The sequence below is a fragment of the Rhinolophus sinicus genome, linkage group LG11, assembly GCF_036562045.2.
Source record: "Rhinolophus sinicus isolate RSC01 linkage group LG11, ASM3656204v1, whole genome shotgun sequence".
In the NCBI taxonomy this organism is placed as follows: Eukaryota; Metazoa; Chordata; class Mammalia; order Chiroptera; family Rhinolophidae; genus Rhinolophus; species Rhinolophus sinicus.
In genome coordinates, this window is record NC_133760.1 from 27,966,295 (window position 1) to 27,990,795 (window position 24,501).

General features: G+C 40.2%; 1 protein-coding gene across 1 annotated transcript in view; it reads left to right on the forward strand.

Moving 5' to 3' along the window:
* WDR59 (WD repeat domain 59) overlaps window positions 1–10,281 on the forward strand; it is a 63,641-nt gene extending 53,360 nt beyond the window's left edge. The window contains exons 22-26 of the mRNA XM_074316012.1: window positions 1,195–1,345; window positions 1,439–1,511; window positions 2,488–2,614; window positions 2,770–2,912; window positions 9,446–10,281. Coding sequence (XP_074172113.1) covers window positions 1,195–1,345; window positions 1,439–1,511; window positions 2,488–2,614; window positions 2,770–2,912; window positions 9,446–9,681 — 730 coding nt within the window. The 3' untranslated portion in view covers window positions 9,682–10,281. The remainder of the gene's footprint in view (window positions 1–1,194; window positions 1,346–1,438; window positions 1,512–2,487; window positions 2,615–2,769; window positions 2,913–9,445) is intronic.
* Window positions 10,282–24,501: the final 14,220 nt, after the last annotated feature.

A 24,501-nucleotide genomic window follows, 5' to 3' on the forward strand; every position in this document is an offset into this window, starting at 1 on the left:
CCTTGTATATAGCAGAAGGAACTATATAGTATTTGTCATCTATCACAGGGATTTGAGACTCATGTCCTTTAGAGATTTACACATTAGCCTATAAGTCACATCATGCTGAACACAGGAGTTTGAGCTTTTGAGATGGTAAATGTCTAGGCTGCTGTAGAGTTTCGCAACTGTGAACAGATTAGAGAATTGCGTGTTGGCTTTTACTGTTTTCGAAAGGCCATGATGCTTTCACTCTATTAGGCAATTTATGAAAACACTGAATTTGTGTTTCATTTATAACACTGAAATATGGCCAACTGGAAATACAACGTGCAAAATGATTTATAACCAGGTAAACCACTTGAACCTCCATAACAGTGAGCCAAGTTCTATAAGGACGTTCTCCTTTCTTCACGGGAAGGTTTGCTCTACCTACTGGTTGAGGCCAGACCTGGGACACTTGTGCTCATGCTTCAGTTGCCTCATGGTAACGCAGGGATGATGATGCTTGCTCTACCCACTTCACGTAAGGCTCAAATCAGTGTGAAAACACCTTACCTAATATTAGACATTGCCTGATAGGAAGGCACCAGTATCCCTCACAAGGGCCAGGTCCCTCCGATCCCTACCTCACACTGTAGCATAGTGATCCTAAAAGGAGCAAAGGGGATATGACTACCTACAAGGTAAAACTATTCCTTGTTCTTATTAATAGCTCATATTCCTAATTCCACCTCCTGAGTCTATCGTCTGCTCGCCATACAGTGGTGGTACAGTGTTCTCTGAGCACCTTCGCATAGCTTTAGGTTACATGAATGAAGTTTACAGGAACCTCCCAGAAAGCAGTGCAGTTGGGAAAGAGCATGTATGGCCTCACTCTGATCTCAGTTTAGTCTCCTTAGTTCTTGAAAAGCTATACATTCGAGTCTGAGCCCATGCCTAGATGCCAACCAGAAGCTTTCAAATTGATTTTCTAGGTCATTTGTAATACTTACATTTTATTCCAAAGCAAATTTAACCAAATTTAATCAAAGTAGATCAAGCCTCTGGATCTGTAGAAAGCCCTGGTTCCTAATGGGGGGGGTGGGGTGGTTGAGGAAGAATTAAGCATCCTCTCTTCCTATCCCTATGGCAACAGGCCACCACGGTGGTGATAGTATCCTTCCTCCATCCCTTCTGCAGACCTATATTCTCTTCTCTCATGTTTTCCTCTAGGTTGGCTCATTACTGCCAACTCCGGGATGTCCAGACATTGGCTATGCTGTGCAGCGTGTTTGAAGCCCAGTCTCGGCCTCAGGGAATACCAAACCCTTTTGTGCCTTTTCCTAGTCGTTCTTCAAATCTGGTGGTGTCCCACAGTCGATATGTAAGCTTGTGGTTTTCTGGTTTGGGTGTCTTTTCCTAAAGGTAAACTTTCATGGGGAATGGTATTCTGATGCTACTCGTGTTTGTTTTGCAGCCCAGCTTTACCTCCTCTGGTTCCTGCTCAAGCATGTCAGACCCAGGGCTCAACACCGGTGGCTGGAACATAGGTTGGTGTGGAGCTCGCTGATCCCACCCTGGATGTTTAGTTCTCTAAAAGCTGTGTGTGAATTGTTAGTAATACGTACTCTTTAGTTGATGAATATTCTCCACGTTTTTCCTCGTTTCTCATTTTTCTTTAAATTTAGTATGATGGCGATACTACATTCAGCAAGGCCGGGACTTTCATGTTTCAACAGGCCAGTTTCTGGAAGGTCTTTGTACCTTTCTGGGTTGCTTTTCATCCCATAACCTTGAGAAACTGACAGTGAGCCTTCCCAGTGTTCACCCCCAAAACCTAACCCTATCCTTTCTCTTCACCAACCTCTTCCATGGTCATCTGCCACTTCTATTATCTACCTCTTGCCATATAACTTTTAATGTAGAGAAATACAGCTGAGCCTCATTCTAGCTGGCCATAAAGATCTGTTTAATGAGTAGATGTTTTGTGTTCTCTGGATTTTTAAAATTTGTTGTTAAAAATGATCTTAATGTTCTTGATTATAAAAGTAATACAGTGAAGGAAGAAAAACAAAATACGAAGTATCAGAGAAGAAAATAGTAATCATTGATTGCCCCACCTAGAAATAACATGCGAACATTTCAGAGCATTTTCTTCCAATCTTTGTTTATGTGGGGTCTAGATGGAGTCATTATGTGATTTTGTGTTTGGTTTTTCATTTTATCATGAGCATTTTCTAATGTCATTTAAAAAGTCTTTATAAATAATGACTGCCTAGTATACTGTGCCATAATTTGCTTAATCATTATGTGTGTACTTAATTATCAGGTTATTTTAATAATAAATAATACCTCGATAAAAAAGTAAGTCTAGGAAAGACTTCAGTTTAGTTCTATTTCTCAGGATCTTCAACTTAGCTTATTTTTATTTTGGGGAATAAATTGGACACTGCTTTATGAAAGTTTTCAGAGATTTTCTATGTCTCCTCTGATTTCCATCTTCCCATCCCATTTGAATTTCTTCAGCAGGGAGAGAGATAGAACACGTATCTTCACCGTGGGGAGAGTCCTCACCAGAAGAAATCCGCTTTGGGAGTCTGACCTACAGTGATCCTCGTGAACGAGAACGTGACCAGCATGATAAGAATAAAAGGTAACGACCTTCCTAAGTGAGAGCTGCAGGTCTATAGTGCTTCCATTCTCCAACATTAGGACTCTGGTATTAAGAAAGATATATACAGAGCCAGCTGGTATTGAGCTTGTTTTTTCTTAAAGGAACTGACAGGAAATCTTTTGACTTTTATCCAGGCTCCTGGACCCCGCCAATACCCAGCAATTTGATGATTTTAAGAAATGCTATGGAGAAATCCTCTATCGCTGGGGTCTGAGAGAAAAGAGAGCCGAAGTGCTGAAGTTTGTTTCCTGTCCCCCTGACCCCCACAAAGGGATCGGTGAGTGTGCATTTTTTTATTTTTTTTATTTTCCTGTCATTATCTGAAAGCTTCTATAATTTGTCCATAGCACAATACATGGAATGAAGTTTTAGTTTCTTGTAAGTCAGCAGAAATTTCTGAGGCATTTTGGGTCTATTTTAAGCTTCTTGAAAGCCCTTGCATTTCATGACAAGATTAAATATTTATTGTGACAGAAGTAGTTTTATATACAATCCTCAGGTAGTAATTGGAAGTAGGGGCTTTTATTCATTTAATACTATAGGTATTCAACCAATATCTATCAAACTCCTCTTAAGTCACAGTGCTAGCACATTTCTTCCCTTTGTGGAACTCACAGATTAGTGGGGGAGAAAAAATAATTAAAAATTGTAATCAAACGATTTAAGAGCAAACAAAAGGGATATTGCGGCAGGGAAAGCAGGGAGGGATAATTTTAGAAGATGTAATGAGGTGTATTGGGAAGGTCTCTCTGAGGAGCTGAGGTCTGAAGAACAAGGAGCCATCTGTGCAGAGGACAACCAACAGAGTGTCCATGCAGAGGGAGCAGGCCGATGGGAGAAGCAACTTGTTATTTTAAGTAAGTGAAGGAAGCCCAGTGTGGCTAGAACACAATGAGTGAGAAGAGTGGTATAAAATTAGATTGTAGAATCATTAGGGACTTGTAAATATAGAATTTGAATTGTATTCTAAGTCCAGTGGTAAGCTTCAAAGGGCACTGAGAAGGGACTTGCTCTGGTTTCCATTTTAAGAGGATCACTTTGGCTGTTATCTGAAGAAAGGATTGGAGGAGGGCAGAAGTAGAGGTTGGAAGAACTTTGAAGACAGAGTAGTCCAAGAGAGATTAATAGCTTAGTCCAGGGGTCATATCAACTGGGGTAGGGAGAGATGAATGGAATAAAAATATGTTAGAAGTAGACTCAACATGACTTATGAACAAATTGGATGTGCGATTAAGGAAAAGGGACAAAACTTGAATAATTCCTAGGTTTCTAGCTTGAGCAACTGGGTAGATGATGGTGCCATATTCTAAGAAAACTGAGATCAAAAGACTGAAAGAAAATTGAGAGCTTAGTTTGGGACCGTCAGAGTTGTGTGTGAGATATCAGACTGTAGAAGTCGGATGTGAGTCTGAAGGTCAAAGGAGAGATTGAGGCTAGAACTAAGATTCTGGGAATCTTCAGCATCTGGATGGTATTCCAGCTGTGAGAATGGGTACATCTACCCGGGAGCTGGAGGGTGGAGAAGAAGAGTTTGAGGAGAACAAAACATGAGAGCCCACCCACTTTGGGTCTTGAGAGGAAACTAATACCTGGAGCTTGAGTCTGAGAGGAAGAACCAGAAATAGGAACTTAGAATGAGTCACCAATGAATTTCAATGAAAAGCAAAACTGTGATATGAAAGAAGCTGAGAGATGTTTTTTAAAGGGTAAAATGGAAGACTGCCAGAGAGTCAACTGAACAGACATTGATTTCTTCTCTCCCCAGACCCCACCAAAGTGTCTAGAGAGAGCTTTTCTGAAAAGGCATAACTGTGCAAGGAGAAATGTTGGCAATAAAATTTGGGACCCGGGAGGCAGATAGGTTAGTGGTACCTGATTTTACAGGGCCAGAGAAAGTTGAACCCCAAACCAGCAGGCAGAAAAACAGTAAGATACATGACAGAACCACCAAATGGCTCAGGAATTTGTGGTACCCGGTACTTCTGGAAGTAGCACGAAAGTGAGGTTAAAAACAGGAGCATTGTTTGATGGCCTTTGTAGGGTCCCAGGTCCCCTCTTCCAATTTGCACAGCAGGTTCCTACCCTTCCTCTACCCAAGCAGAAAACTGGAAGTTCATTCTCCAGAGAAGATAAACACGTTTCTAGATTGAAAGGGCTCACCAAGCACCTAGCATAATGAATGAAGACCCAGGCTAAAGAGAAGGCCCCAGAATTTTCCAGAGAGAAAACAGGTTACATACAAGGGATAAGAAATATGAATGGCATCACCCTTCCTCAGGAGCCGTGAACTAGTTGCTGGAAACTGGATGACAACACAGTAGTACCTTCAGAATTCTCAAGAAAATGACCAGTAACCTCGGATTCTGTACCTACTTTATGAATCAAGTGTGAAAGTGAAATGTTCCTTCTATCTAAGGAGGAGGAATAGAGTCAATCCAGGAAACCAGGGAACAGAATGATCATGAAGGGAGATCTGTAATGGCAGACCTAGAGGTAGACCAGTCCCGACTGGAGCTTCAGGAATGTTGTCTCCAGGAAGAGAAAACTGAAAAAATATTTAATGTATTTCAGTGTTCAGTGTATTTATAGAAGATTCAGATATCTAAGGGAGAATTTAGAGATGAATTATTGATAAGTACATAGTAAATTAAGCAGATGAACAAGATAAGACAGTCACCAACTCTAGGAAAAACAAAATGTGCCAGAAAGGAAAAGTTGTCACGGTACATGGCTTGAATAATGTTTACCTAGATAAATAATGTAAAAGCAGAATACTGATCCAACCAAATGATGATAGAACTATGTGGGGAAGGTGAGGGACAGGTGGTATATGCGTGTGGTTGGGCAGATTGGGGAATGAAAGAGAGCTTCCGCTGCAGAAAGTCAATAGATAATGCTTAGACATGAAAAGGAAGAAATAGCTTTATAAACATGTTGTTTAGAGATAGGGAGGTAAAAACAAAAGAAACAGTTAAATGGGTTAGAAGGATTTTCCCAGGGAGTGATGGGTGTGGGAGTGGAAGGGAATGCTAGTTTTGGTAATAAGATGTGGTATAGAATATTTAACTCTAAGTTGTATGTGTGTATGTATAGTTTCAATTTAAAAAACAAGTAAACCAGAGTAATACATAGATTTAAATACTGAATAACAAGGATTATTTTAACATGGATTATTTTGGTGTGTATGCTTGAAATGCAAAGACACAAAAGGCTATTTGGGCAATGTATTTTTCGGAGCATCTAAATGCATGAAAGTATAGCAGGGAGAGATTAATGATGGCCTGGAGCAATTTTGTCTGTTAAAATTAATTTTCAGGGAAATATATGAATCATAGAGATAAGTAACTGATGCATCAATCCATCAATCAGCTAAACTCTTACTGACATCTGCTATTAATATAAAGAATCCTGCTGGGTTCTGTGGGCTATACAAAGAACTATAAAGAGTGGTTTGGGGGGCTGGGTCAAGAAGTGTAATACAATCAGAGATTAAACATTAGCTCATGAAGACTTAAATGATGTTCAAGAGTGAATGATATGTCCTACTACCATTATAAACATTATTACAAGTTTTCAGAAAAGGGGGGATTGTGGAAGATTCACAGACAAAAACATTAAGAAAAATATTTTCATTCTTAAAGTTTTTACTGTTTGGAAGAGTCAGACTGCCCATATGTAGGAAACATCAGGTATTGAAAAAAACACACACAGGGTTACCAGGGCTACCATTGGTTTCCTCAGGTGGAAAACCAGCAATTTCTTCTTGTGCTCATTACATCTGCAAGGGTCATCGTACCATATCGGCAGCAAATTTGAGGGATAAAGTTGTTTTCATTAGGGGTTAGATACTTACAGAAAGGACTCAAAGCTTCATTATTTGAGGGAATAATGCTCAACAGAGTCATTTAAAAAAAAAGAAAATCTCTGGAAATAAGATGATTTTTGTTTTTTCCACTGTGGTATGTGGCTCTTGGTTGTAATGGTGGCTGAGCAAGGCGATTGCTTTACTTTGTAAGCCCTGCCTCTAGTTCCTTCTCCAGAGGTACACATCTCTGCTCCCCTAAATTTTGTACAGCAATTTTCTGCGTCAGCTGATTAATTTATTGTCTTATTTATGTGGCTGGTTTTATTTACATTTGTGCAATAGGTAATGTTAACTAATACAGCTCTTCTGTATGGTTAACAAACTAGAATCATGTGAGACTAAGCCTTTGGAGTTAGTTTCCTCCTGGAGGTTTCGTTAAGCCTTAGGAATCGTAATTTGGTCATCCTGTATGCCAGAGTATTTTTACTGCTGTAGTCGTTTGTTAGGAACCAGGAATGATTCGTTTCGCGTTTCCCAGGTTTCACCTGCAAAGCCTATAACCTGTGGTTGTATGCCTCCTTCCCTGAGATCCCTAAGCTTGTTGGCGTTGCTGTAAAGGACACCTTGACAGCTTTGGGATTTTGAACACATTCCATGTCCCTTTGTAGCTCCTAAATAGCGAAAGTTAGCATGTATGCCAGCATGGCCCAAAGGTGTCCGCACATCCTTCTCAGCTGTTAACTATTGGCCATTCCATTTTGTGTACCCCTAAGAGGCAAGAGAAAAATATTAAAATTATGTCAAGTGACTTAGTGTTTTTGTATTTTCTATCTGTGTGAATTTGTATCCACTTAACAATTATACATACACCCCCAAAGATTATTCATTAAGTAACTAAATGAAATATTAGTTCAAGGTCGTAAAGATAATAAGGATGTTAGAAATTACGTTTAAGCTGACACACTATAGAGAAACAATTATTAATGATATATTGAATTTTTCAGAGAGATGACATTTTAATAATTTTACCCAGATAGATACGAAGAGTGATTAAGTTTACATTTATAGCTATCTCAAGTGCCAAAGAACAACCCTTTTTAAAAGACATGTTGTCATAATTCTGTTAACTTGTACACATAATTTTACATCCTTATAATTTAAATGTTGAATCTTATCAAACCAATAAAACCAATAAAGGAAATTTAAGAAATTTAAACTAATTAGGCTTTTCATGAGAACATAAACTGAAGTCTTACATAATATAAAAAGTTATGCTTAGAGTAGGCATAGCTGTTTTTAAACCAGAATTATCAAAGCAGTCTAATTTGTCTCACGATTTACCTTAATTAGGGCTACCATAAAATTTTCTCCCTAGTTACCATGTATTTAAAAAAATACTTATTGGTACTTTTTTATGGCTATCAGTTGTCATAAAGCATAGGAACTGGCTGTGATAGAAGAAAGGACCCTTCTATTGTCAGAGGTAGAAGGACAAGAGGCACAAACTTAGGGAGACTTGAAGATTTGGTGATGGAGAGATGAAGGGGCCCCTATTTGAAGGCTTCTGTTTTCTCAGGGAAGAGAGAGAAGGGCCATCAGGTGACAGAGAGGGAGCGAAGGTGTGAGGGAGGAGTTTTTGGAATGTGGCTGGGGTATGAAGTAGCCGTCTTGGAAATGGACGAGAAACAGACCACTGTGCAGCGCTGGGAGTCTGTCCATGGTCGTGTATTTAGTGAGACACACATCGTGATGGTGGGCCTTCCCTCAGGATGGTGGGTCTTCCCGGGGCAGGCATGGAGTAGGCAGGGCATAGGGGTCATCCAAGGTTGAGGTTTTGCCAGGTGGGACCGTGGAGGGAGAGAGTGGCAAAGATGTTGAGGATATTTGCCAAAAAGTGATTACAAAGTTGGGTCATGTAATTCAGGCTGACCCAAAGGGCAAACTACAGCCAGAAGGAGGCTGATGGAATAAAAGTGAAGGTGGTAGATTAGAGATGAGCGGGCAGTGACCTAAGAGGTCAGGTGTGCAGAGGGTTAGTGGCGTAGATTTTTAAAGGTACCAAGGATCATGCCAGGAATTGCGGTAGAGGGAAGATTGAGGACCAAGAACAGAAGTCTTCAGTGTACGGTGTGTGTGTCCAGACTGTCAGTAGATGAGAGCCGTGGAAAAGAGGAAAGGCTGGTGAAACCAGGTGGCATAGCCTCTAGAAGAAAGGTAACAGCCTGGAGGCAGTAATGGGGCAAGTGCCCACCCTCCTGCCCCTGCTCATTCTTAAGAGCACATGGAAGGTTTGTGCCCAAGGTGGCACAGCGGAAGGCCAGGCAGGGAGGAGGCAGGATCTCCAGAGCAGCCGGGGATGAGCAGGGCGAGAAGGACAGTGAACCTGGGCCGGCTGCACTCAGGGAAGTGACTGAGGCAGCCTGGGATGAGCGGATGGTGGGATTAGCCCTCAGGGTCTCCTCTAGGAGGCTGGGGACCAGTCACAGCAGAACGGTCCTGGCTGCTTCCCCAGTGGTTGGCGGCACTGTGGTGTCCTGACCTGGTCCATCTTGTGCTGCCGGGTCATCAGCAGGTACAGACGATATTGTAAGACCGATCAGCTCTTGGCCCAAGTGTTTACTGAGTCCTTCAGTTCTTGGAACACGTGTTTGTTTATCGCTTTCCATGTGTCCTGCCCCTGCAACTGTTGGGGTGGGAAGAGGAATGAGACCCAGCTGCCACTGCGGCAGGCCCCGGGGTTTCACCAAGGCGTATGAGAGCCAGGCGCCTGCTGTACCCTCTGCCCGCACCCTGCCACTGCAGTGACAGCAGCTCCTCTTTATAACACTTGAAATTGTAGAAGAAGGGGTTCTGCTGTTTCAAACAAGAAAATCAAAAATCACTGGTCTAATAGGAGTCCTACAGAGTCCTAAGATGAATATGTCTGTCTTAGTTCACAATGCCCAGTTTGCTTTTGCAGAACTAAACTCGTGTCTCTTGTTTTGGCCATCTCCAACCATTTGCAGAGTTTGGCGTGTACTGCAGCCACTGCCGGAGCGAGGTCCGTGGCACACAGTGCACCATCTGCAAAGGCTTCACATTCCAGTGTGCCATCTGCCACGTGGCAGTTCGAGGATCGTCCAATTTCTGCCTGACCTGCGGGCATGGGGGACACACCAGCCACATGATGGAGTGGTTTCGGACCCAGGAGGTGTGTCCCACCGGGTGTGGGTGTCACTGCCTGCTTGAAAGCACTTTCTGAACTTACCGGGAGTTGTTGGAAATTCCAGAGGACCCCGTCAGTGCCCGGTGACAAGCTCTCTGCCAGGCGAGAGGCTGCAGGACCCATTCCTAACTAGAGTGGGATGTGTTCCCTCACGGACTACACAGCACCAGCTGTCGTGGCCCTCTCATTTGGTCGTGAGCCGTGGCCCTCTCATCTGGCTGTCAGTGACGTGGATGTTGCTGGAGGAGAAGGATGGCAGCCGTGCGGAGCTGCAAAGCCAGGTGGAAGTTTTCTCGGAGAAAAGCATCTGCCTTCAGAGCCGTGTTAACTTTTCAGGTGTTAACCTTAAATCCTTGAGGAGCATCTTTTCTGATGCCATTACAGAGACCAAGTTCAGAAGCAAAGGACAGGCTCCTGAGCCAAAGGACGGTGGACATTAATTTAGTTGACAAGGGGGCCTGTGACATAAGTTGGTATATTCCATGAACTGATGGATAGTGGCCTGTTAAAATATGATACTTAAATTATAAATCTATGATGTACTTAAGGATTCTTGAGATGTATTTTTTGTTATTTCTCTTCCAGTTGCTCTCCCTTGGCTAATAAAATTCTAGTACTTGTTAAAAAAAAAAAAAAGAGAAAGTTGAACAATATTTTAGTGGATCTTTTTTTACCCTACTTCCAATTGAAGTTAACTCTTGGATTGGAACAAAGAGAGGGCTCAGATTGTCAAAGGAAATGCTGATTTACTTTTGTTATCTGGCAGGAGAAAATAGAATTTGACATTTAAGGTTCTTCCCAACCCCAAGAATCTTTTAATCATTTCTTTCAGCAAAAGGACAATGAGACGGCATCGCAGCGTTGACGTAATCGTCTCCATTGCCGCTGTGCGGGTTGGCTGAGCTCTGGTAAGTTCCTTCACTAACTTCACCACGTATTTACCTGTGTGCCAACTGGTTATGACTCAGATATCCACCAGTTCTTCAGAATCATCGTCAGTGCTTCACATTTTGTATATGCCAGGAAAAGGTTCCTTCTTTCTGGTATTTCTACCGAAACTTGTATTTGTTTCTTAGAATTTTACTATTCCAGATTGATTAACTTAAGAAACTTCGCTCCATGTCTCAGAATGTGTTGTACATAGTCACTGAGGTAGGACCCATTAATGGATTGTGAAATCAATTTAGTAGACAAAAACCAGCGTAAAAAAAAAGTGAAATAGAGTAGAAGAAAAATGATCCACATGACCATATAGAGGGTAGTGTTGTTTTGTGTAACTGGTTTACGAGAGCACACACACACACACTTGCACACGTGTATAGTGGATCACAGTGTAAATTCATTTCTCACTGCAGCTTGTGGTCAAAACACTTTCAAAACACTGTTTGAGATGATGTTTGTACTTTGTCCCTTGTGTTGCTGGGTGCAAACCACCGTGACCTAAGAGAAGCCTAGATCCGTACAGTAAGAGCAGAGGTTTCTCCTGGGTTCTGATGTGAGGTCATATGTCAGCATCTGTGCACAGTAAGCTGAATAACGACGAGGTGCAGCAGGTACATTGGGGGGGCTGATAAAGGAGGCCGCCAAGGAAATTTGAATTTGTTCACTCTTTGCCTTTCACTGGTTTGTGTCGATGCTGCTGCAATGGTGATCACGGAAGGGGCTGACTGATTACACGGAGGACCCGCTGTGTTCCTCAGTGAGATCACTCCATTTGCGGAGAACAGTCTTTTCCTGTTCCCACTGGTCAAGCTAATGTAAAAATCTGTCCCTATCTGTCCCCATCAAGAATTAGATGTGTTTATTATAGGAACCTTATCTTCTAAATCTTAAAAACCTTAATAATGGGTATTAAGAACTTTAAAGCTTAGAAAGTTATGCAATGTCTTCTTTCAATATATGTATTCCTTTTGAATTTCCAAGGTACCAGAACAAAAGTCTAATATTTTAAAAATATTCACTACTGGAAACATATTGGTCTGGGTTGGGTGCTGGCCATGGTTGAGACTCTCTCTGCCTCGGAATAGATTATTACAAGCACCTAAGTCCTTTTTTGTGTATTTGTTTTTTAAAATAATATAAGCTGTGTTCCAAAGTACCTTGGAACTTGGCAAGGAAAACAGGGCTAATAGCAGCCTTATTTGTGCGCCAGAAACAAAATGTTGCTTAGGTGACCTACTGTAAAGAATGGGGGAAGGGCAACCACCAGCTTGATTTTGTTCCCCTGCCCCCTAAAACCCAAGTGGCATAATGCTTTCCTTGGTACTGTCACACAGAATCAATGTTGCTTTAAATTTTTTTGAAAAATTTCATCTGATATAAAAATGCATTCAGTCTGAAGGTGCTTTCTTTATTCAGTGATTCCCTGGGTGGCTGGCAGGATTTAGGAGAAAGCTGGCTCCGTTTCCGTGACTTAATGCAGCAGGAACTTGAAGGAAAGACAGGAGTCATGCATTTTGTCAGAAGATTGATGCTGAAGGGTGGGGGAGCTCATCAGTGGTCTCTATGCAACAGAACAATTTCTTAGAAGATTGATTTTTCTAGCAGTGGAAAAACAGTTCAGAAAACAGGGTTATAAATAACACCCTCTACTTTATGGCTCACCGAGTCATACTTTCCTCAAAGTTGGAGCTGGCAATAGGGTGTTATATACACACTCAAAGGACATATCCCAAGGGAGAAAACACACACCTTGATTTCCTCATTCTCCTTAGAACCTACTGTCCTTGTCAGAATCAGAAAGAAACCTGTCCTATTGGCATTCCATAATACTGGCACATTTATTTCACCACAATATCATTGATTTGATATTTTTTCTTAAATCTGAGAAGATCTGATTTAATTCATCAAGTATTTAACATGAGATGAGTGCTTGGACAAAGGTGAATATAGAGAATGTGAGTTCTACCCTGCTGGAATGCAGACTCTAGTAGGAATTTGTTACATAAATGCTCCTATGACAGTGTGCTGTTGGCTTCCGGGGGAAGGAAGGAGTAACTCCACTGAGGGCAGAGATCATACAGCGGAGGAGGCTTTGGCCGAGTTTAAGGGGGAGTATTCTTCAGGTGAGGAAGAGTGGGAAGGCAGAGGGAAGGGCTAAGCCAAGATGGACAAGCAAGCGTGTCATTTGGCACCGTACGTGGTTTCTTACAGGTGGAGCTTAGGTTGGGGCTGAGAATTGAAGCTGGGGAGCAGGACTGGAGTCAGAGCATAATGGGTCCTGAACGCTGTGCCAAGGAGTCTGGGCCAATCCTTTCCCCTGTAAGCCAGTTCTCCTCAGTCTTTTATCATCCACTGATTGCATAATGGGAATTCCACACAAATACAGACCACCAATTTTAATTTTTAAAAATATCACCCAACAGGAGTGTTTAAATGAATCACATCAGACCATATCTTTCACCAAGGTTTCCTTGTGTTTGTCTTGATGATGTATATACCATAAACTGTAGGTGAGGTTCCATAGTTGGTCTATTTTAATTTTTACTCTTTTTCCCCCATGTGAAGTAGAAAAATCTGAAATTCGTTATTATAGGTTCTTGAGAACACAAGTGTTTGGTGGTTACTGAACCTGAATCAGTGTCCCTGTCTATAGTTTCTTGATATTCTTGATATTTTGATGCTACAAAATTCTTGATATTTTTTATTCAAACGTGGATAATAAGTTATGGTGAGATTTTCCTCTGAAGACTTCATTCAGCATTTTGTCCAGTGGGCAAATGAGCACGTTTCTTAGAAGCTGGAAGAGCAATAACTGGATTCCCAATCCCCTTGTTGTTCTGTTGCAGCATTTTGCTGTGCTTTTAAATATATGCTCGGCAATAATGTTATCTCCTTTTTCTAACAAAGAAAATAAGCTTTGGGGAAGACTCAAATACTCGTCAATCAAGCCATTTACAGCACAGCTCATTCTCAAGAACTGATAACTTTTAACCTCAACATTAAATACACTTTCTTCTCCATCTTTGTTGATAAATTGAAACTGTTTTGTACTTGGTCTTAAAGGCACTTCATTGATTTCCAGAGAGGCCACGTGTTGTTATAAATGATAATAGCCAAGATTTGATGAAATACTGCGGAATAGGTACAAGTGGATAACCAGTTCAATAAGGTCTGATTTCAGGTATTTGTCATCGTATTCTATTATTCATAATCTTCTTTTCAGTTACACGCTTCACATGTAGTTGCTGAAAAAAGAATGATCAGAGCCTTAGGGCCAATAACAAAAGCTATAATAACATTTGTACCATCAGAATCCCAGAAGGGGACTGGAGAGAGGGGCTGAAAATAGTAGTCAATGAAAAAATGGCCAGAAACTCCCCAAATTTAATGAAAAGCATAAACCTACCAATTCAACTAGTTGAGATTTGTTTTTAAAATTTTAACTTATTAATTTACCAAATAGAATAAACCCAAAGAAATCCATGTCAAGACACATTATAATTAAACTTCTGAAAACTAAAGACAAAGAAAAAATCTTGAACACAGTAGAGAGAAACAACACATTATCTGTAGGGGAACACCAATTCAAATGATAAGAAACTCATTTGGAGGCTTGAAAGAAGTAGACAACATTGCTCAAAAGTTGAAAGAAAACTGTCAACCTAGAATTATATATCTGGCAAAATTATCCTTCAGGGATGAAGAATTTGTCACGAGCAGATTTATCCTAAAGAATGACTAACAGAAGTTCTTCAAACAGATACGAATGATAAAAGAAGGGATGTTGGAACATCAGGAAGAAGGAACAATGGAAAGAGCAAAAATATGGGTACATGCAATAATTATCCTTTTCATGAGTTATTTAAATCACATTTGATGATTGAAACAAAAATTATAACACCATTTGGAAATGATATTTAAAAGTGGGGAAGGTAAAGGGACCTGAATGAATGGAAGGTTTCCACACTTCACTCAAGGGGGTAAACGTTATACCAGTAGACTGTTGTTCCATGTATATTGTAATGCCCAGAGCCACCACTAGGAAAACGACAGAGTGATGCACTCAAAAAAATGCTATAAATGTAAAGTGGTACAGCCACGGTGGAAAACTGTATGGCAGTTCCTCAAAAAGTTAAAATTACAATTACCATATCATTCCATAGAGAATTACCAGCAATTCTAGTTCTGGGTATATACCCAAGAGAATTGAAAGCAGAGTCCCAAAGAGATACTTGTACACCCATACTCACAGCAGCATTATTCGTAACAGCTAAAATGTGGAAGCAACCCAAGTTGCCATCGATGGATGAATGGATAAGCCAGATGTGGTATGTTTATACAGTGGAATATTATTCCACCTTAAAAAGGAGGGAAATTCTGCCATATGCTACAATATGCATGAACGTGGAGTATACTATGCTAAATGAAATGAGTCATAAAAAACCAAATACTGTATAGTTCCACTTACATGAGGTACTTAGCGTAGTTAAAAGTACAGACAGAAAGTGGAATGGTGGTTGCCTGAGGCGGGGGGAAGGAGAGCATGGGGAGTTGTTTAATGAGTATAGTTTCAGGTTTGCAAGATGAAGAGTTACGGAGATGGATGGTGGTGATGGTTGCCTAACAATATGAATGTACTTAATCCCGCTGAAATGTACACTTGAAAATGGTTAAGATAGTAATTTTATGTACATGTATTTTACCACAATGAAAAATTGGAAAGGAGAAAAAAAATAAATCAAGATGAGATTCTAAAAAGTGTTCAGGTAACCCACAGGAAGGTAAGACAAGAGAAACAGAGAAATGAGAAACAGGAAACAGATACTAAAATGGCAGATTTGCAGTAGCCCAAACTGGAATTAGCCCAGGTGTCCTTCAACCAGTGAAGGGTTAAATAAACTGTAGTACATCTGTAGCGGTGCACCATGGGATGCTATATATCCTAAATCAATTCCTCTAGCAATCTTAGATTTTTCAGCTAGGGCCCTGTAAATTAGATGGACAAAAGACAGATTGATAAGAGAAAAATAATCAGAAGTTTATTAACATGTGCAAGTACTGAGGGGTGAGTAACTCAAAGAGGTGGCTTAGAATTCAGGTTTACTTATAAGACCTTCAACAAAAAACAATACATTTTTAGGGATGTGACAAGACAAAGGAAAGGGACCTTGAGTCTAGAAGGGCAGCAAATCATAGGAAGGCAAATATATGGGAACTAGTGGTAAATAAAGGATAGTCAAGTTTGTTTGTAGCTTTCCACTGGTGCCATCTCTCCAGACTGATAAGGGTCTAAAGCTGTCTCCAGAAATTAACTTTTGAACTTCCTGGTAGTGAGGGGAGGAGGGACACCTTTGTAAATTTACGTCCTCCTTTTAGGCAAACAAGGGGTAGGGCAGAGAGCTTTTCCTATGTTTGCTGCTGCTTAATCACCTTTAGCTCAAAATAATCCTATGTCAAACATGGAGTGACATATTCTGGTTTCCTTCACCAGGGCACAAGATTAAATCCTTCCTTAGTACAGTCACTTCCTAACACACATGACGTCTCCCTCTTCTAGCGGAGCTGATGTGTGCTCCCTTGTCTGCCAAGCCATGAGATTAGAGGCTCACATGTGGATCACTGTAGTGAATGTTGTCTTTCCTTTGACGATAGTGAGTTGAGGCTTGGAGCAGTTAAACTGACTTGCCCAAGGCTTTCTGGACATGAGCACAATCAGATTTGGAGCCAGGCAGACTCTCTGCACTTCAATAAGTCATGGAAATGGAGAGGAGGGTGGGAGGGTCTGGTATTTGGGTGGTAGATTCAGTAGGATTGAGTTAGCCTGGGTTTGCCTATATTAGAGGAGGTGGCTGATATTTAATCAGCATATCTAGTTTCTCATTCCAATTTTAATCATTTGACTCTGTTCCCTTATGATGGTTGGAATTATTTTCCAATAATACTTGTAGTTGAAAGGCAGTTAAAATGTTCAGGAATAGATGATAAATGTGATATCTGCCATCACTTTACACATATAACAAATCCTGGGAGACTGGTTATTACCTCCCAAACCAGAAACCAGAAATCCCCAGGGCTGCCGTAGGCATTGTTAGTGCGTGAGAATGCCTGTGGAGAAACTTTCAGATTAGACCAGGGGTGTCCAAACTTTTTTCAATGTTTTTTACCAACGGCCATATGTGGTAAAATACACAAACAGCCGGGCCACTCACTCGAGGTAAAGTACGTATTGCCTCACCGGGTTTATTTAAGTGAACTAAACATATTTTGGGAATTTTCTGCGGGTCAATAAAAAATGGATTGCGGCGCAGTTGGCCCGCGGGCCGCAGTTTGGACACCCCTGGATTAGACCAACAGAAAAAAGGTAAGCAAAGTGCAGACATGAGTATTCCACTTCCTTCTATCATAAAAGTATTTGTCTTACAGTAGCATAAATCTCAAAACCATCTCTAATTACTACCTTTATTTTGTGATGTTAAGCTGAAATACAATATAAAGGATGAGAAAACAATTAGATAGAAATGACCTGTCTTTTTGAGCTCAGCTTTTTGCTATCATGGCTCTGGATTGCCATTCAGGAAAGCACTCTTCTCTCTCTCACCTTGGTACTTTCAGAAGATCGAAAGCTTTGCTGGCATCACCTGGCCTGTGCAGCTCGTTGATTGGGTGCCTTTGTGTCTGTACTGGGAGTAACTCTGGTTTAAAGGCCTGGGGCCAGGCCAGACATTATGTTCTTCCGCCACTGTCTCAATTTAGAGAGAATCACTGATGGAGAGCACCCCGAAAACGATCTCTGTAGTTTTTCTTCTTTTCCTAATGGAGATCAGAAATGGAAGAAAAGGGGAAAAGATGGACATTGGTGTCCAAAATAGGTCTTTTTTTTTTTCCCAATCGGGAAAATATTCCAGAAACTAACGTGCTTGCTTGCTTTAGAAGGTTTGGGCCAATCTATCTTAAAGGAATCAAACTTTTTCCTTCTGTAAACGTTGTGAATACATTTAGTTCAACAGAGCTTAAACATTTGTGCAGTACAAATAGAGGATATACTTTTTCTTGTTCTCCCACAAAGGCCTTGGCAGAATTAGAAATCCTGGAATAGAGCGGCGGAAGGAGCTCAAGGTGTAATTGTCAGAGCACAGACCTTCCCCATTTACATCGTTAGAGCTGAGAAATTATTCCCACTAGATGGCAGCAGAGATCCAGATTTGGTGAATCGGTTAGATTTTCGTTTTCAGTCTGAAGTGAGGTTGAGGATGAAGGTTAATCCAGACTAGTCTGTACCTTTTCTCTAGTTGTAAAATGAACATTCTGCTTACTTGTAATTCACCCTAGATTCATAGATCCAGTGATTGAACAAACATACACCATCAGAAAGAAAAGCAGCTTGAAATCCTGCCCCTTACTTTCTTGAGTATGAACATTTCTCACAGATTATTGCTAAAATCTAAACTTTTAGCATTAATTTTAAATTGCATTTTAAAGTGAGAAACGTAGTTAAAATAGTTATTAAGTTGGTGCAGAAATAATTGCAGTTCTGCAATTGTTTTTAACCTTTTAAACTGCAATTACTTTTGCACCAACCTAATATTAATAAGGAAGATGGATGTGGTCACATCAAATCTAGGCACCTGGTCACTAAGGTGGTTCAGAGGATTCTATGAATATTGATTCTAGAAGCAACTGAGAAAGGCAGGCGCTGAACTAAGGAGAAAGTAAAATAGAATAAAATAAAATAAAAACATTAAGGTGAAGTGAGATGGATGTCTTTTTATGTACTTTCACCATTGACCTTCACAGAGACTTACCGAGGACACAGCCCATTTTACAGTTGATGACACCAAGGCTCAGAGACATTATGCTTAAGGTGATAGAAGACAAAGCTGGGATTAGAACCCAGATTTCCTGTAGTTTAGCCCTACATTCGCTCTATCACATTGCTTTTCTAGGAAGAATGTGCAGCAAATCCTTGACAGACGGCTCACTAGAAAACATATTCATATAAGATTGGTTGATGAAACAGAACTGAGATGTGTAATTCATATGTTGGATAATTGCATCCGATTAAGATTTTGAAAAACTCAACAAATTTATGGTGATGGATCCAGATTAAAAAGATAAGTTTTTATGAAGGATGAATACAAAGTCTGCAGTTAGTTAGAAACAATTAATAGTAAAAGTACAATTTTGATGAGGAGTTCATATGTAAAAGACCTAGAGATTTTAGCCAACTGAGTGTTTGAACAGCCAGGTAATAGACCTATTTATGCCACTTTGTCAGCCCACATATGGATCATTCTGTTCAGTTCAGGGGTGTTTTTACAGGAACAGTGTTCAAAGAATAAGAAAGGTGGTGAAGTGCTTGGGAACTGTACAAAATGAATTATTACAATAATTGGGAATTTTTGACCTGGCGAAGAGAAGGTATAGAGAAGACATGAAACGGTGACTTTTAAGGGCTGAAAGTAAATTAGGTTTATTCTGTAGTTCTGGAATTCAAAAATAGGATTACGGGAAACCAGTTACAAGGAAATAGATTTCAGCTCAGTATAAGTGGTAACAAAAAAAAATTAAAATAATTGATTGTCATGACTCACATATGTATGACATAACTCATGTATGACATAGCTCACCTTAGAGAAATAACCTTGATGAGCCTTTTTTGGGGTGAAAGGTGAGCTGCCTCTGGTGTGGTCGGAGAGGAGAAGATACAAAAAATAAAACTCCATTTTCCTGTCTAATCAGGTGAGAGAAATTTTCATATTCCCTGGGGAGCTATGGGAAGAAGGGAGGAAGGTGAGGAGGGCTGGGCAGAGAGCAGCCTGCAGAAGGCCTAGCTCCCTGGTGGGATATGCTGAGTGAGAAATTTGCTGAGGTGGGAAATGGCTGAATAACTTCCGGGAGCAGTAATACTTAACATTCCATTTGAAGTTATTTCCTGTTCTATGCCATAATTGCCCTCCGCTGCTACTAGGGTAACTGGTCCATAAAAGTCCGCCACACAGTGACTTTGTGTCCCTGGGGTTTTGGGGGAACGAAAGAAGAGGAATAAGGTTCAGGATGGAGTGAAGTGACCAGTAAGAGAAGACAGTGAATGTGGGCACTGAGGTATGAGCAAACGAACTTTACCCTGGACGGCCTAGATCCATATTGGTGTCTGGAAAATCCATGGGAATGTTGGGGGAGGCAGCCTAGATCTGCCTTATGTAGATATTAAAGATAAAGGTGATTTCAGCAGGATGGAGGGATTAGGGATATCTGGATTATACTCGGGGAGACTTAAAATTGTCCAACAAAAGGTAGTGAGCTCCCCGTTACTGAAAGAGTTCTCTTGGTAGCATCTGTTAAGAGTGTTGTAGAGGGAATTTTTGTGTCCGTTGTACCAGATGAACTGTAAGGACCTTAATGAATGAAACTGACTGCCTTCCCCTCTACCTACTTCATTATATCCTTTCATTCAAAGGTCAACGTTGGGTTGGCAAGAATTTAATGTGCCTCAATACATTAATACTTAAATAACAGATTATTTTTAAAGGTGTGAGTTTTTTCAAGTATCTGTTTCATTTCAGGCACTGTAACACGCTTGATTCCTGCCATTTTATAAGCTTACATTTTAGTATGCACTATGCTTATTATAACGAGGGTTTTCTGGGTTAGGAATCTGGAGTAGTGGGAATAGTGTCTGGGAATCTGGAGACTTTTGTTCTCACCCCAACTTTGCTGTGTAACTCTAGAGAAAGCACAGGACATCTGTGAATCTCGACTCATCTGTAAAGTAAAAGTGCACAACTATTCCAGGTGTCACAACTCGTAACATAAGGACGTGAAGCAAGCAGATGTTATGATTTGTTTCATAATGACACCTTACATGGAATTATTTAGAAAGATACTTTGCATATTAAGCACATTGCATTGTTCTCTTACACAAAGAATTGTGTTCTCCCATTTTTTTCTTGAAACACTCAGCCTTCTAGATCTTTCATTCATCTTCCCACATTGATAGAGTCACAGTGTAAGGGATTTTAGTGACACAGTAGGCTCCACCACAACTATTTTAAGCAGGAATGAGATTTGTGAAAGAGAAATAACTCACAGAAACTCTAGGAGGGCTGGAGAATCAGGCATGGGAGCTATGCAGCCAGGAGAAGGGTTGCCAGATAAAAATATAGGATGCCCAGGGAAATTTGAATTTCAGTCAGCACATACTTGTTGTTAATCTGAAGTTCAAACTTAAGTGGGGGCCTTGTATTTTTATTTGCTAAATCTGGCAACCTTAGCCAAGGGTTGTGCCTAAATTATACCGTGCAATGACTCCTGAGTATGGGATGCACCCCCGATCCCCACCCCAGGTCGCTTTTCATTGCTGACTCTGGGGTCTCACCTCTGTATCCCCTGTGCAAATTGTGATCTTAAAAAGAAGTCTAATAGCCAATCAACCAAAGGATAGATGCCCAGTCTCGCTAATAATCTGGGAAATGCAAATTAAGACAAAAGATAGCATCGGTGCGGCACTATGCATGAGTGGTCAGAGCATGGACCCTGAGGCCAGACCTCGCGATTGCATCTCAGCTGTCCTGTGTCCTTGGCACGGTGCACTGTGTCCTCCTCTGAAAAGTATGAGTAACAGTCCTTACCCCAAAGGGGTTATTTTGAACAGCGTATTTCTAAATTTCCAATATTGCTTCAAAGTTTGTTATGCTCTGACATGGGGTTTTTTCTGCTCCCTTAGCAGCGTCTGCTAAAGAATTAGGGGTCTCCTGCCCCGCCTAATAGCCTCGCCATCAAAGGGTTTACTTTGGAAACCCTCAGGACTCAACTCATCATGTCCTGTATACTTGCTTATGCCAACATAGGAAGTTTCTAAATGTATTTCACTCAGCTAGGTGATCAAGGTCAACATCAAGGTCAAGAATCATGTTGACAGTGTGATATGATAGTTGATACGTGATGAATTTTACCTCCAGGGTCATCCTCCCCCAAAGCTATAACCCCAGTCTAATCATGAGAAACACAGCAGACAAATCCCAACTGAAGGACATTTTACAAAATACTTGGCCAATATTCCTCAAAACTGTCAGGGTCATCCAAAGCAAGGAAAGTCTAGAAAACTGTCAGAGCAGAGAGGAGCCGAAGGAGACATTGCAACTAAACGTAATGTTGTCTCCCAAATGGGATCCTGGAACAGGGGACAGTTAGGGAGATCTGAGTAAAGTATGAACTTTAGTTAGTAATAATGTATCAATATTGGTTCATTAATTGTGACAAATGGACCATACTAATATAAGGTGCTAATACAGAGGGGAAACTGGTTGTGGTGTATATGGGAGCTGTCTGCACTGTCTTTGCAATTTTTCTGTAAATTTAAAACTCTTCTAAAATAAAAAGGTTATTTAAATGTATTTCAGTAAAGGATTTAAAATTTCTCATAGTGGCAGTAATAAATTTCTTCCAAAACTGTTCATAAGAGGTAAGAAAAGTTTGAAGATTTACTATACTCACTTCTCTGTTTAACCTATTCTTGAGACTGCCTGTTTCACCTAAACATACAATATGAATTGTCATCATTTCAAGATTTCAAGTGACTTGTGCTGACATTTCTAAATAATTGAATCAAAATTATAATTATTCCTTATGTTATCTGGATAAATCCCTTAATTCTTAGCTTGACATTTTAAGATCAAGGAGTAATCAGAAAGTGACACCAAAACACTGCTCAGTACATGATTAATCTTTCAAAAAGAGGCTGCAAAGCCAATTAATCATTCTTAGAAATAGGGATAAACTTTTGAAATAGCATCCATCTGTGTTACTACCCTGATTTTATTTAATTGTGTCACCATGTTCAGAAATGGCAGTAACCTTGCACTCCCTGGGTACTGGCTAAAAGCGCACACACACACACACACACACACACACACAAACTACCGTTTTCCACCTACAAGACTGGCAAAGATAAAAAAGTTGAAAAAACTCAGTGTTGGCTAGCATGTGGGGAAGTATGCGGTGTTATATCCTGGAGTGTTCACTGGTGTAGCCTTCTTAGAAAACAATTTGGCAATAGCTCTCAAACTGTTCAATACCCAACCCTTTGATGTAGTTTCATTTGTAGGAGTTTATTCCACAGATGCACTTACACAAATGCACAAAAATGTTTGTATGAGAATGTTTAATTTCACATTGTTTATTATAGTGGGGAAAAAACCCAACCTAAATGTTTATCAATAGGGTTCTGATTAAATAAACCGGTGTGTTCATACAATGGAATATTATATCACCATTAGAAAAACATGGATGCAGACTATAGGTGCTGCCGTATATATTATGTGAAAGAACACACTGGCAAACTGTGTATAAAGTGTGGTCCTATTTCTGTTTTGGTTTTTTTTAGTGATATACACATATACATTTATAAATGCATAGAAAATTTCTGGAAGGATACACTATTAATAGGAATGTTAGGAGGGGCTTGAGGAATAGGCCTGCAGGGTTTGGGGTAGAAAAGAGTTTTACTTTTTATTTTTAATTTTTTGTACTGTTTGATTTTTTAATATATTGCTTTGACTCTTCAATGCAAAAGAAAAAACTGTTAAATATTATAAAGCTTCCTTGCCAAAATCAAACAAGCAATTTTTTAATATATAAGTTTTAAATATAAAAAGAGAAGTTTTCCAGATTTCTCAGCACTGACTGAGAAGAATTTTGTGTTTTGGAGACCACTGGGTGCAAACCATTTTATTTCCTCAATTTTGTTTTAAACAGGATAGCTGTACCTGGGGCAAAAGGTTTATATGGGTCACAAAAGCACACACCCAAAGAATATGTGCTTATATATTTAGAGTTTTATTGAACAAATTTATAGCTAGGTAAATTTTATGGGTGTGTTTTACATTTTAAATGAGATATCAATTTGGCCTTAGGTAGTTGGCCTGTCATTACTTTAAGGTTAAAAGCTTAGTTAATAGGCGGTGACAATTAAAATCATATTTTAAAAGTCCTTCTCTAAAGAGTTTTGGCACTGAGTATATTACATAGTCCTTGGAATAATAATGCCACCCAAGAAAACTTGAGTCTTCTTCCAAAATAGTCTTAAAAGAAGATTATAAAGAGTAAAGGAAAGATTTTACCTCAAACAGGCTAGCTGAAGACCATTCCAAGAAATTTGAATCTCAAGAAGTTTGGAGCGGTTTGGAACAAATAATAATATGAGTATGTTAAGTAAAAAAGACATGATACAGAACTTATATTTATGTTAGTATTCCAGTTTGTGAAACAAAAAACTGCACGTATACACACTTATGATTAAAGGAGACTAAATTATTCCATGATTAAGAATAATAGTACCATTTCCAACTCCAGTCCATCTGCCACCATATACCAAGCGGCTGCTGAGGCTTCGGGTTGCTGGGTGTAGTGTGGATTTGGGCCCGCCCCACCATGGGACAAGTGCTTGGCAGCCAGTTTGGAGAGCTCTGCAGGGTGGCTATGGAAGCTCCTGGGCGCCCTGTGAGAGGAGATCTACCCTGCCTCAGACAGAGTCCGTGAGACCCCTGGAAGCCAAGGAGTTGGAACAGGTGGAGGTGGTGACCTGAAAGAATGAAATTAGTGGTGGTTACCAAGAGAAATGGGAAATGGATGTTGGGACAGTGATCACTAAATCCACTCTGGGAAACAATCATTAATGAGGGTTGACCTATGAGTATTTGAGGGTGGGATCCATTGTTATTGTTTTTTGTTTTTTTTAAAATTTAAAAACGGTTTTCTTAAATTTATTTTTTTTAAAACATAACACGAGGAAGATGTTAAACTAGTGTAATAGCTCAATAAAATAAGTATTCCAGATTTTGGGAGGGATGAAGAACCCTTTACCAGAATCCCCCCAACTTGATCATAGTGGATTAATGATGGGTTTTGTGGATGTGG